This window comes from Perognathus longimembris, chromosome 23 (genome assembly GCF_023159225.1).
Source record: "Perognathus longimembris pacificus isolate PPM17 chromosome 23, ASM2315922v1, whole genome shotgun sequence".
Taxonomy (NCBI): domain Eukaryota; kingdom Metazoa; phylum Chordata; class Mammalia; order Rodentia; family Heteromyidae; genus Perognathus; species Perognathus longimembris.
This window is the reverse complement of record NC_063183.1, coordinates 28129451-28143830: the sequence shown is the minus strand read 5'-3', so window position 1 is coordinate 28143830 and position 14380 is coordinate 28129451. Positions and strand designations below refer to the sequence as shown.

The 14380-nt window shown below is 41.8% G+C and overlaps 1 protein-coding gene across 1 annotated transcript in view; it reads right to left on the bottom strand.

Moving 5' to 3' along the window:
- Fbn1 (fibrillin 1) overlaps positions 1-14380 on the bottom strand; it is a 192885-nt gene that overhangs the window by 157607 nt on the left and 20898 nt on the right. Inside the window, exons 2-3 of the mRNA XM_048332978.1 lie at positions 7664-7746; positions 6132-6230 (exon numbers count right to left, since the gene is read on the bottom strand). Coding sequence (XP_048188935.1) covers positions 6132-6230; positions 7664-7746 — 182 coding nt within the window. The remainder of the gene's footprint in view (positions 1-6131; positions 6231-7663; positions 7747-14380) is intronic.

Sequence of the window (14380 nt, the reverse complement as noted above, 5' to 3'; positions counted from 1 at the left end):
AAACATGCTATGCGACTCCCTTAATTAAGCAGAACTTAACAGCTCATTGTTGTAATTTAACCAGAAGAGAAAGTGGTATCACAAGCAACCGTAGGAGACAAGAGGGCAATAATTCTCCTAGGAAAAGGCTTAAAGTCCAAACTAGGTGCCCAAGAGAAAACAGAGTCATAAGTTCCATGGAACTTTGTTAAAAGAAGTTTTTAGAGGCAGAAAAAAGAAAATACCTAGGAAGGCATTTAATAAGAAGACAGCCTAATAATGACTTCCGGTGGGCTTCTGGCGTGAAGTGTCACTTTACATTAAAAGGAGACCCTCAGTGTTGGAAACTCTCTCCTAACATCCCCCAAGACAGGGTCATGATCTACACAGCATTCCTCCCTTCATTCCCTCCACAAGTTATTTCTGAATGTCTACTCTGTGTCACGTAAATGCCAGGTACTCCTCTCTTCATGGAATCCCCTTGCTAAGCTCTGTCTGCCTCTTGGCTCAAACTCTTTATCCCCCAACACATTGCTCACCAAGGACTAAAACCCCCGCAGGCCTCTTTCATTCTTTCTGACTGCTGTTCTCTCCTCCCTCCCAAGCCACACCAGAGCCCTCTTTCCTGGAAGAAGAATTTACATTTCTCTTGAACTCTACAAGCTGTCATCGCTTCTTCTATCCCAGAAATATCTTTCTGAAAACTATTTGGGGGCAGTGAGATTCATGATTATTACTCACATCCCCTAAACTGTAAGGCACCTTTGCCTATATGCAGATGCTGTATGAAATAGCACTCAACATATGTCACCTGATAATGACATCAAAGGCTAGACTCGACAAGTTGCTCATTGTGTCCGAAACCCATTTATACTGTATGGTAGATCACCATTTAAACATATTTTATCTTTTTCTCCATGTCTGAAAACAGAAATAATGCTTTTGTTCCAAAAATTGAGCAGCCCAGGAAATCCATTCAAACAGTTATTTTAGGCTCCTACAATTCCATTAACATATCTCAGCCAAAATGCTTTAACTAAAAGATTATCTACAAGTCTCCAATGGGAAAAAAAAAAAAGAGAGAGAGATTTGGCGAAAACTTGGGATAATATTCTAAGTGAGTCAGGAAGAGTTGTATCGTTGCTTTAAAAGTGGAAATTATACTTAGCCTCATACTATCTTAGAAAAATAGTGCACATTGGGAAAGCACAGGAAATGATGTCATCTGTCAGGCAGCATAGGAACTCAGCCCACAAACTGATTTCAATTAAAGCAGTCCATGCCAAGAGCTCATTTCCATTCCCACATGAGCAACAAAGCCATTTAGCTCCTTTGAGATAAAATTTTCAAAAGCAAACAGTAGTTTAAATAGTAACTTTACATTATTTATTCAAGTTTGAAAATCAGAAGGAATTCTTTCCAGGAAGAATGATTACATTTACATTGAAAAGTAATATAATTAAAAACCTCCCTTGATATGCCTTTACAGTTGTTCTTTAAAAAAAAAAAAAAAAAAAATCCCGTATTTCAGGTGAACCTTTTCCAGCATATTTTTTTCTCTGGAAAACAAGAACATTCCAGCTGCTTTCTTTTTTCCTTTCTTTTCCCTTCCTTCCCTTCTTTCCTTCCTTCTTTAGTGTGTGTATATGTGTGTGTGTGTGTGTGTGTGTGTGTGTGTGTGTGTGTGTGTGTGTGTGTGTGTGTGTGTGTGTACTGAAGCTTAAACTGGGTGCTGTTGCTCAAGGCTGGCACTCTACCTCTTGAGCCATAGTTCTACTTCTGGCTTCCTGCTGGGTAGTTGGAGATAAGAACCTCTCAGCTTTAGCTGTCAGGCTGGCTTTGAAATTTGAACAGATCTCAGTCTGCTGAGCGGCTAGGATGAGAGATATAAACTACTAGGGCCTTGCTCTGACTGACTTCTAAAGTGATGTTATTGCTTAGCACATGTGATTACACCAAGAATTCCTGGGAGAAAGGGGAGCAAGAAATTTCCCAATAAATGAAAGGATCATCATCCTTTCCTAGTAAACATAGCCATGAAGTATGTTTACTAGGAGCAACTTCACTAGCTTCGTGAGTCTGAGGGCCTTATGGGAAGCATTTCTTTAAAGGTAGGGAGCCATTACTCAGGGTTTCAGAGAGGCAGCAATGGAACTGGATACTAGATATGCAACTTCACTACCCAAGCAGGAAACAGTTGAGAGAGAGAGAGAGAGAGAGAGAGAGAGAGAGAGAGAGAGAGAGAGAGAGAGACATACATGATTGGTTTTAATTTGGATTGAATCCTGCCACTGATGCATATTCTAAATTTACCCTGATGTGAGCAAGAATTCCAGATGTCTCATAATTAGCAGACCAGGTTCTAGTCTCTAGAAAAAGCCAACTAACAAAAGGGGGGAAGCTCTACTTACAACCCATAAGAACAGCATGCCCTTTACCAGATACACTGACTATTCCACATTTGAATATACTCCTAAAATAAATCTGTCTTAAAATTTTACCAGAAGCTAGGAATGTCAGGGTAGTCAAAGAGTTAAGTGTGCAGACTTCCACAGTTAACCCTGAGAGCCCTAACATCTTAATGACAATGGCCCTTGGAACATGGCTTCAAGGAATTCCATGTTCGCTGGGCCGCCAACAGCTTACATCTATAACGTGCTACTCAGGAAGCTGAGTTCCGGATCAAGGTTCAAAGCCAGCCCACGCAGAAAAGTCCATGAGGCCTCAATAAACCACCAAGAAGCCAAACCATGAGGCGGTGGCTCAAGTGGTAAAGAGTCAGCTTGAGTTAAAAAAAAAAAAAAAACTAAGCAAAGAGTAAGCAGCCCTGAGGTCAAGCCCTAGTGCCAGGAAAAATAATCATAATTTCATAAAAGATTCAATATTCTAGAACCAGCAGAAAATGTTATGTCTCTACATCTGCAAAAGATTACAAATTAATTTTAGGTTCATTTCAGATATCAGTCAGTTATTCTGGTCATTCAACAAGTTATACTGACCGAACAGCTTCACACTGGCTAAGCAGAAGAAAGAGCAGAATGAAGCCTTTCTTTCGTTTTTAAAACAACCAGAGGAAATGTCGTGAGTCCACCATAGGGAAGAAGAGAAGCAGGACTAGCACTTGGGTCTGAATACCTCAGGCAATGGCTCTATGGGAAGCACTGGGTCTGCAGTGTGATTCGAAGGCCCAGTCATCCTCCCACCAGGTAGAGCTGGCAGAAAAGATGACTGGCAGCAGTTTTGACTAAGCATGAGTATGCTGAGTACATGTTTTGGTATCAGCACTAGGAAAAGCACAGACAGATAAATTAAACAGCCAGACCAACTCCTGGTCTCCCCCACCTGAGACAACAATTCACAGGGGGCAGCAGGAGTCACTGCAGGACAAAAACAATTCTCATTTAGAGAGATAATAGCAACGGATTTCCCTCAAGTACATACACGTCCTGTGGCACCTAAAGACACTCAGCTTAGAAGAATAATATCACTAATGCAGCTCAGAAAATAAAAATCTAGCTGGGCTGGACAAAGTCCAGAAAGCAACACATTAAATGATATCAGTGACAGAAATGCTTCCTCAACTATCCTTAATTTCCTTAATTTTAAAACTTCTGCTATCTTCAATTTGGCAAACTTTTTAGATAATATTAGTTCAAGGGAAGTCTGAGTTAGCAATTTTAAATATTCTAAATACCTCAAAGATCTTGGTGAAACCACATCCTCTTTATACCATTCTATTTTTTTTTTCTTTTCCCCTGGTCCTGAGGCTTGAACTCATCAGGGCCTGAGCACTGTCCCTGAATTCCTTTTGCTCAAGGCTAGCACTCTACCACTTGAGCCCCAGCTCCACCATCAGCTTTTTCTGAGTAGTTTATTGAAGATAAGAGTTTCACGGACTTTCCTGCTTAGGCTGGATTTGAACCACAAACCTCAGATCTTGGCCTCCTAAGTAGCTAGGATTACAGGGGTGAGCCACCGGCACCCAGCTACATCTTCTTATCCTATAAGCTATTTTGAGGTTTTGTTCAATGTCCAGGTAGACAGATGAGACCCAGTCTTTTTCAGAGTGTAATATCCACAAGTCTTGGACTTTAGTCTCTAGCCTAAATCTAGCCCTAGGACCTAACTACTCTACTCCTTCTACTCCATGACTAGCTTGGTGTACCATTTGCCAGGATTTCAGTTTTCCTCTCTAGACTTAACATCTTGCCACATCTCATGATTTTTACTAGTCAGCGAGCCCATGAGGAGCAGTTCATGCTATCATTTCAGTCTATATACCCGTTTGCTCTTTCTTCTTCTCCTAGAGGTTTAGTTGGTTTAAACTTGATTCTATAGTTATTTCCCATCCCCGAGACTGTCGCCCCCTAGTGGTAGGCTGGAGTTTTCCTAACAGAGATAGAGATGTCTAGTACATTCCTGGAAGTGGTGCCAGCAGATTTCTCTGGCTCTTTCCATTCATCTGTGCTCTGTGGAACGAAGCTGCTGTCACATAGAGGACACACATTTAAAACCAAGCTAGATATGTAATATGTAGCATTCCTTAGAAAGCGCTAGGATCCTCAGCCCACCGGGGCAGTTTCTATCCCAATCTACAACTGACTATATTTACTAGTATATACTAGGCAAACAAAGCAGATTCTGAAACAAAATTTCAGCAGAAACCATTTGCTTTGGAAGTAGCTTGCGATGGTAGATGTTTGCAAAGGGAACCAGGGTCAAGAAAGAAGCAAACCTACTTCTAGGGTGAGCGAGAAGGGCTCCGTCCCAGTGGGGAATTCTGGGAATCAGTGCAGAACCGATCTCAGAGTTAACCAAACTGAGAGGCAAGGAATGTGGTACATGTATGCAACAACTCTGTTTTTATCATTGGTTAAAAACTCCTTCTAGGTCCACTAGCCCCTTCAAGCACTTCCTGCTTGTCTTCTACATAGATGTAGCACAATCCCTGGGCCAGAGGAATTTGACCAATATCTCAAGCAGTAAGACTTGTCAAGGAACATGGGTGGACACAAAGAAGGTCTACCATGGAGGACAACCTGCGCTCGCCTGTCAAGTGACTTCTAGAGTCATGGTGATAAGACTCTCCATAGGCAATGAGCCTCAACATGCATAAATCTCTACTTGCAATGGACAAAAGAGAATATGTGTTCCTTAAAATCTTGTAAAAAAAAAAAAAAAAGAAGAAGAAGAAGAAGACATTATAAGGGGAGTAAAATTTCTCAGCAGAACTTGGAAATGAAATAGGAAACTATTTTCCTTTTTACTTTTGTAATTGTTGAGGTATTGAGGACTGTTTATATCAAAATGAGTTTCAGTTTTTTAAACATCCAACAATGATTCACCTTGACAGCACTCACATTTCCCTAATTCACTATGGTGGACACACACGTAAAGAAGACAGAGAGAGAGATGAGACAGAGACGAGAGGAGAGAGAAGGGAGAGAGGGGGGAGAGAAATAAGAGAAAGAGGAGAGAGGCAAAGGGGAGACAGAGGGGAAAGACAGAGGGAAGAGAGGGGGAGAAACAGAGGGAAGAGAGGGGGAGAGGGAGATAAGAGAGAAGGGAGAGAAATAAGAGAGACATAGGAAAGAGAGGGGAGAGAAAAGAAAGAGATGAGGGGATATTCATTTAGCATTGCAGAATAAACACAATCTATGTGCTTTATTTATGATAAGGCCCCAGAAACTTCCAAAATTACTTCTTTCATTTTCTTCTTGGAAATGCAAGGGTTTGGGGATGAATCAGATGTAAATCAACTTCATATTTCAGTACCACAAAGCAGAAACACCTACTCTTCTTGGGCCAAAAGTGTTCATTACACAATCATCTTGTGGGGCACCTTTGAAGGTGTTTGCAGTGGTGATGCAGAGGTGAATAAGGCAATACCAACACAGAAGGCCATCATCATAATGGTTCCCTGTAACTATGCCTCACAGGTAATTTTCCAATGAACAGTGAGGATGGGAAATGGGAGGCTAGATCGAGGAAAGTCATTCCAAATGTTCTGGGCAGAGCCGAGAAGACAGATGGTCTGAGGGGAGGAGGGAGGATGTATTACAGGCAAAGAGAAAAGCCAAAAAGCAAATTTAGGAGAAAATAGGGCATAACCACATAAAATAATATTCTATATAATGACATGTTAAACTCACTCGATCGGGAGCCACAGGAAGGAGATATCTGACCAGACGGGCAAGTGCACATATTGGGCCTGGAACAGAATCCATCCCCACAGGAATGCCGGCAAATGGCTGTGGATAAATGCAGAGGTCTGTCAGAACACGGATTCAGCAACATGGTCAGCTCTCAGGACCCAATCCTCCAAGGAGGACACCTCCCCCCCCCCAGGGCCCCTCACTGACCTTGCCATCATGACTCATGCAATCTCAGGTATGTTCATTCCCAAAGCAAATCTGGGGGACTACATTATCTCTGACTTTCACTCCTCGATGCATACATACCAGTTCTCAGCTCTCTCTCTCTCTCTCTCTCTCTCTCTCTCTCTCTCTCTCTCTCTCTCTCTCTCTCTCTCTACTTAATCATAGCATCCATTTCGCAAAATCCCAAGACAAGGCAAGAAAGGAAAACGAAACGAATGAAAATCTTGCATCTAAACATACTCAAATCCTTACAAGAACTCTGTTTTTATAACAGTTTCATGATTTGATGATGCAAAAAAAGAAATAGAGCAATGTTCTTGGGAGACAATTTTATTAGACCTGTTATGAATGATATTGACAGCGTGAAGAAAGAATCTAGAATCTAGTGTCCTGTTAAACAATTCTACGGTCAGGAAGCTGTTCATCTGTTAGAGAGAGATGGACTTTCACGCCACCCAGAGCCTATGGGCCACACATTAACCAGATGCTCCAGTCACATCCTGATGAGTAAATTAAATAAGAATTCACTCATCAAGACTTGATCAATACTTTTTACGTTGTTGGCATGTCAGTTTCCTAGAACTCTTGCAGAGTATATTAGAGACAAACACAGTGCAAAAAGCTAAAATAACACACTGAATAAAGTGCGCATTAAAATGTTAAAAGATCTTGGGACAGAGATAGAAAACTATTACTCAAGAAGCTGTCAAAGACTCCAATAAACATTTATTTTAGGGCTTGAAAATAACATTTCTCAGAGAATTCTACAGGACCCTGGGGAAGGGTTCCATTGTTGAAATCGTCTACAAAATGCTAAATACCATTGTTGGTTTAGTTTTGATCATAAAATAAACTCATTCCTATCCTCTTTGTATAAAGCGTTTTGGCTTTCACCACCCAATTCAGTGATTTGGGGAGGCCTGTGGCCTGCTATGGCCAACCAAGTAAAAAATTATAATAAGGAATTCAGCAATGATACTCTTTTCCTCTAAACCCCATCAAAGTGACCACCTACTCTATGATTAATATATATGCAAATACTATATTGATCACAGTATCCACTGTGGTTCTATTTTCAGTATCTCAAAAATAGTCTAAAGGAAGTACCTGAATCAATCTATGACAGTGCTTTTATGAAGTTCAATGTTCCCAAACCAAGTTAAGAAAAAGTAGGAAAATCTTAAGAGCTGAAGGTTCAACTACATAATACTAATGGTATATAGGAGCATTCAAAGGAGCAAATTCTAGGGATCATCATGCCAGCAAAATAAACATGTAGGATGAAAGGTGGTCTATTTACTTACGGACAATGCACTGATTTCCACCAGGTAAGGTTTTCCATCCAGGACAACAATAAGCATTATAACGTGATCCACACACATTGGGTCTGAAAGAAAATACACAGATTTCCATTTTTTTCTTTAGAAACAGATATGATCAAATGAAAAAGAAAAAAAAATCCTAAGTTGCAAAGCAAAGGAATCCTGAAAAAGAATGAAAAGTAAAATCAGGGAGTCCAATGTTAGCTTAGTAGTTTTTGACATTTTAACCTATTGTTACCAACAGAGATATCCCTGGCTATCACCTATGTCTTCAGAGCATATAAAAGAAAAAGAAAAAGAACACCAAAGACACAAAATCCTGAAGGCACAGATGGAAAAACTCATGAAGCCACGTTGAGTCTCCATGACAAACTGTCTACACGTCTGGTCTAAAAAGCCAGAGTTAAATCCATTACATGTAAAGTTACACATCCCTACTCTAAAACTGGGTATCTATTTTCTTATGGCCCAGCTCACTTCTGAAATGTTACCACATTCTTCCTTTCACCCAAATTACAGAATTGCAAACTGTAACAGGAGTTAAGAGAAACCAAGGCCAAAAACACGTATTTCTTTAGCAAACGTTTGGAAACACAACTGACACAAGCATTTAAGCGCAAATGAAGCCAATGGCACTCTGAGTGTCTTGTTTCTGGATAATGTATCAGCACGTGTCTCGGAGCAAAGCCATCACTGAGAATCCAGATGACCCACATACAGCATTTTCAGGGAGCAACTGGATAAAGATCTAGCTGCTGCTACCCTGATACTTTGAGAAGGGATGGAATGAATGCAGAGACCCCAAAGAAACCACTCACTCACTCCTTTCTGAGCCTACGTGCGGTAGCTAGTCAAAGTTCAGGGACTGATAAGGAAGGTCACATGTTTTCCAATCAATGTCACAAACCACAGCCATTCCAAGGCTTACTAGTATAAACACCAGTGCAAGTCTTAAACACAACCACACGGCTAAAATGCATGTCTCAGTTGGGATGTGCTTCCACATCCTCAGTCAACGTGCAGACCAAAGCAAACAGCACAAACACTGCCTTTGCAAGCCCCGGAGACTCTGTTTCAAAATCAGGCAGGAGTGGGAACCAACTGAAGTCTTTGTGTAGCCCAAGGTTTGGGGGAATATTCGACAGTGTACAATCTGTACTTCAGACTTACTGAGGCTGAGTTCTGCTGCTCCTCAGCAGAAGTAGGAAGATGGATGGGCCAGGGAAAGGATTCTCACTCAGTACCCAGTCTCCCAGGCCAGCGGGGAAGTGACTCTACACTTGACTATAGGCCTCTCTATAACCTGATTCGTTCCCCACGCACATTGGAATTATACAATAATTACCATGCCTACATCATACACATACGTACACACACAACTACACATATATGATGAGAGACTGAGCAAAGGACAATGAAAGTACAAGGTGGCATTATTATTATGATAAGATCATCTGGGGCTGGGAATGTAGCTCAGTGATGAAATGCTTGCCTAGAATTCCTGAAGCCCTGTGTTCAACCACCACCACCACCGCCGCCCCAGTACAAATAAACAAGATTATCTTCTGACCTAAATTCTAACTCATTTTCTGACTCAGCCTAAGAAAAAAGAAAGGTTGAAGAAAAGATAAAGATTTTATTAAGAATTCTGACTGTCAAACCTTGGCCCTCCTGTAACAAAGCACTGTCTCAAATTTCAAATGTCCAGAACTTCCTTGGCAAACTCAGGGTCTCAGAAAGGGAGGAAAGAAGAGACAACAGAAGAGGGGGCTGAGGATGGGGGTGAGTGGGGCAGGGATACTCGAACCTTCTAAACTTCACAAAAGTTCTCTCAAGTTAAAATGACAGTCCAAGCCAAAGTCAACTATCCTCTACCAACAGCCATTACAACAGTTGCACTGGATGCAGTCCAACCCCAAAGAAAATTCTGGAATCACTTCACAGCACCCTTGAGCCTTCACAGGGTGCACTGTGGTCAGAGCAACGATGATTTTCAAATGAAAATCAGGACATATTGTCTGACAAAAAAAAATGAATGTATCTGTGGAACAACAACACATATAACAGTGATAAAGTTAACCAAAAAAAAGGGGGGGTCCAGAATCAGTCATCTCAGTTCTCCAAAGCCACAGACTTGAAAGATTTTCCAAGGAATTCGAAAAATCATAGTACTATGAACATTATTTATTGTTTTTCAATGTTCAGTATCAATCTGCAGCCAAAACCTGGAGGAGACTATAATTTGCCATGGTTACAAAATGAAATGTCAATGTTCTAAAGCTTCACAGTGTGAAACTAATGGTATGGATGACATGACTTCAGAAGCCAGGTTAGGAAGAAAGACACAGAAGGCAGTAGAGACGTTGACCCACCAACTGGAAGTTTAAGTGTATCACATACTGTTTAAAATAGCCAACCAATAGGCCAGGTGCTGTGGCTCATGTCAGTAATCCCAGCTACTTAGGAGGCAAAGATCTAGAGGGTGACAGTTCAAAGCCAACATAGGCAAAAAAAAAAGTTATGGAGACCACATCTCAAAAAATAAGCCGGTGTGGTAGCATGCCCCTGTTATCCCAGCAGAAGTACAAGCAGAGTTGATGCACAAATTTAAAAGAACTAAAAACAAAAATGGTTAAAACTGGGGGTTAGAGTCCGGGCATGCAGGGAGATAATTCTTTTTGTTTTGTCATTGAATATCACCTGCAACTCTTCAGTTCAAGTATCATCTTTTATCTTAAGCAACATTATTTTTTATTATTAAGTTAATGCTGAAACTGGAACTTGAAATCAGGGGCCTGTCCTTTAGCTTTTTTACTCGAGGCTAGGTACAACTTGAACCACAGTTCCACTTTTAGCATTTTGTTGGTTAACTGGAGACACGAGTCTCATTGACTTTTCTGCCTGGACTGGCTTTAAACCTTGATTCTCAGATCTCAGCCTGCCGAATAACCTAGGAATATGGTAGGTTGGGGGGGGGCGGGGCACCAACACCCACTAAACAACATCACTTGGAACGTTCAAATGTTTTTTTCTCTTTTAATCATGATGCTTGTTTTATTAGAATAAAACTAAAGGAGTTGCTTCATTCATTCCCAGTCTGCTTTCATTAGTTCAGCACCTTTTCACTTTTATCTTAAAATGTTATATAAATTTGGGGTGTTTTTTTTTTTTCTGCATGCTCTGCCTTTTTGCTTTACAACCTTATCCTTCGCAAGAAGGGACATACGATTTAACTACTTCTGTTCCCACCCACATCACGGCAAGGCAGTGATTAGTGCCCTCTACTTGCCATTTGTTCTTGGACAGCATTAAGTACCCCTGTGTGGTAGGGCTTAACAGAGGGCATTAGAAAGACGTTAAGATTTCTCTTCTAATGATTCAGGTCCCGAGGAGAGCAAACTCACAGAAACTCGTTCAAACAAGCTGGGTGGCATTTGTTTGACTTATACTCAGATCAAAACAGCATGAATTCTAGAAGTAATCAGTTGCCTTATTTAAGTTGGAAAGCAGGAAGACATATAAAATCTAAAGGAGATAAGGTGGGTTAATTCCATGATAATTTTATTCTAATGTTCCAATGCAAACAGCACTGAAGAAGATAAATTTTTCATTGATACTCCGTTCTATAAATACAATTTCCTCTTCATCAGCCATCTCCACCAACCCATTCCCCGCCCCCCAAAAAGAACTTAGAAGGCAAACTCTTTCTACTTAGTGCTAAAGACCCAGTATATTATTCCCCTCTCCTGGCAGCTCTTTGGGGGTATATTCTGTTGTTAGTATCTTTTGCACAAAGGAAACCATGACTTAGGAAAGTTAAACTCACCAAAGTTCTACAACGTAAAAGTAGTAATGGGGATGCGAACTACCATATTAGAAGGGACAGGGGTGGGGGGTGGGAGAAGTATGTCGAGGGTCAAGAAGACATGTCACTCAACAGCACTGGCAGGAACACAGTAACAAAAATCACAAGATGTCCATCAATACACTACATATGTTGTTGTTCCTTATAGTCTAATAGTCCATGAGGAGGAATAAATGTGCATTCCACGTTGCCACTGTGCTACCTCTTTTAACCATCGGAGTCTTCCTCTGTGATTTGACTTGCTTTCCATCTTGTGCCTAACCCAGCTCCATCTTAGGGGGCGGGGGGGGGGGGATGGGTGAGCCTCGACAGGCTTGCAATTTGGATGGAGTTCAGACACGGCACTCAAGAGACTGTGTGGGCTAAAGTCTCTCTCAATGAGGCCAACAGCTGGGCTCTACCACGTCTGACCACATCATTGCAAGAATTGGCCCCCGTGCAAGCCGTCTGCAGCATGACCGCATTCCGAAGCCAGACCCACTTGTGCAAGTTTGGCCTGTCTTACGGCAAGATAGCCTTCGCCTTGCTGCTTCCTGTCCCAAGTTCCAAGTCCTTCTCAGACAAGGCTGGGGTAATAAAAACAAGGTCAGGGGGCTCCTATTTCATAGGCGAGAGTTTCCCAGCCTGTCGGGGATCAAATCCTTGGGCAAGGAAAACAGTAAGCCGCAGAAAAGGGCTAGCGAGGCTGACCCTGCTCTAAGTCACTGGCTTTTATGACCTTAATGAGGGGAACATTTCAATGGAGCCTCCCCCCCGTTTTTCTTTTTTTTCTTCTTTCTCTTCTTTTCCTTCCTTCCTTCTTCCCCTCCTTCCGTTCTTTTCCAGTACTTGAGTTTTACTTCGAGTTCCTTTACTTACTAGGCAAGAGTCTATCATTGGAGCCATCCCCTCAATGAGTCCTTTTTGCTTTAGTTATTGTTCATATAAAGGATTGTGCTTTTGTTCAGGGCCGGCCTCAGGCCAAGACTCTCCTACTCACCCTTCCTGGAAGACCTGGGATTACAAGGCATGAAACATCATACCTGGCTTGTTCTTTGAGGTAGGGGTGTGTGTGTGTGTGTGTGTGTGTGTGTGTGTGTGTGTGTGTGTCCATGCACGCATGCTGGTACTGGGACTTGAACTCAGAGCCTGGGTGCTGTTCCTTAGCTTTTTTTTTTTTTTTTTTTTTTTGCTTAAAACTGGGACTCTACCACTTAAGCCACACCTCTACTTCCAGCTTTTTGCTAGTTAATGGGAAACAAAAGTCTCATGGGCTTTTCTGCCCAAGCTGGCTTCAAATTATGATTCTCAGATCTCAGCCTCGTGAGTAGCTAGAATTACAGACATGAGTCACCGGTGACCTGAAATGGGTTGCATTAACTTTGTAACCCATATAGCCTTGAACTGCAATCCTCTCATCTCTTCCTCCCAAGTAGCTAGAATTACAGGTGTGGGCTCACACCTCTTGAGTATAAGTGTGGAAAGGCATCAGAAAATATGTATCCTCACATAACAAAGGGAACCCAATTACCCACTAAATTACCCGAATGAATCTTAAATATCACACTAATGTAGAGTTAAAATAACTTTCACTATCCAAAACACAATAGCAACTGGGAGAAAACAAGGGAAGGCGTGACATTATCCAAAAAGAATGGTACTCATTACCTGTCTTATGGAACTATAACCCCTCTATACATCACCTTTAACAATAAAACAAAACAAAGTACTCATGGGACAACCACAGTCTACAAAGGAACCCTACCTATTGTGAACCATGCATCATGATTTTGTTAGTCTTTTGACAAATTTTTATCAAGCTTAAAAAGAAAACTACAGGCTGGGAATGTGGCTTAGTGGTAGAGTGCTTGCCAAACATGCATGAAGCCCTGGGTTCGAGTCCTTAGCACCACATACACAGAAAAGGCTGGACGTAGCGCTGTGGCTCAAGTGGTAGAGTATTAGCCTTGAGCAAAAAAAGCCAGGGGCAGTGCTCAGGCCCTGAGTTCAAGCCCCAGAACTGGCAAAAATAAAAATAAAAATAAAGTCCCACAACTGCTATCTGACCCTGGGACACACTGTTCCTACAAACTCTGCAAATGTCTCTAGCCCCTTATTTAAGTCCCTTTATTCTGGACTCTGCTGAAGGCGGAGGTCAAGTGTCTCCACAGTGATTTGAGAACCACATGTGACTGCTCAGCCCATCTGCCAGTCACAACAATGTGCCTAGTGGAACAGCCAACTGCGGTCATGGGCGTGGCTTCCCTGGCCTCCTCCCGTTTCAGCTGGGCTCTCCAGATCGGAGTCCAGGTTCTGGACTGTCTGGGTCGACACTGTCTGAGACACAGACAGTGCTGCTTTTCTACTTTAAAGATGCAAGCCGGCCAACCTCTCTAGCCCACTTCAAGCCACTTTTCTTAACAAAATAAGCCTAAAATATATACTTTAATCGCCTAAAAAGAAGACAGAAAGAAGAGTTCATACTCATCCTCTGTGATCTCCATCAGTAGGAAATTAGTGACTCGGTAACATTTTCCCCTTAGTCACAAGTTGCCTTTTCTTTCTCCTTCTGTCCTTCCCTCCTTCCATGCCTCACATCTACTTTCCTGTCTGTCTGTCTGTCTCTCTCTCTCTCTCTCACACACACACACACACTTTCTCTCTTTCCCATTTCTGTTGTCTTCTTCCACCAAACCCAAGCCCCAAGTTTAATCACAGCAAAAACATCAAAGAATAAGGGACATTCTACAGAATGCTTGACCAGCACTGACTCAACGGTGCGCTCAGAAAATGCTCTACCACCCGAAAGGTCATGATAACTACATCGCCATGATCTTATCTGCGATGAGGTCCTG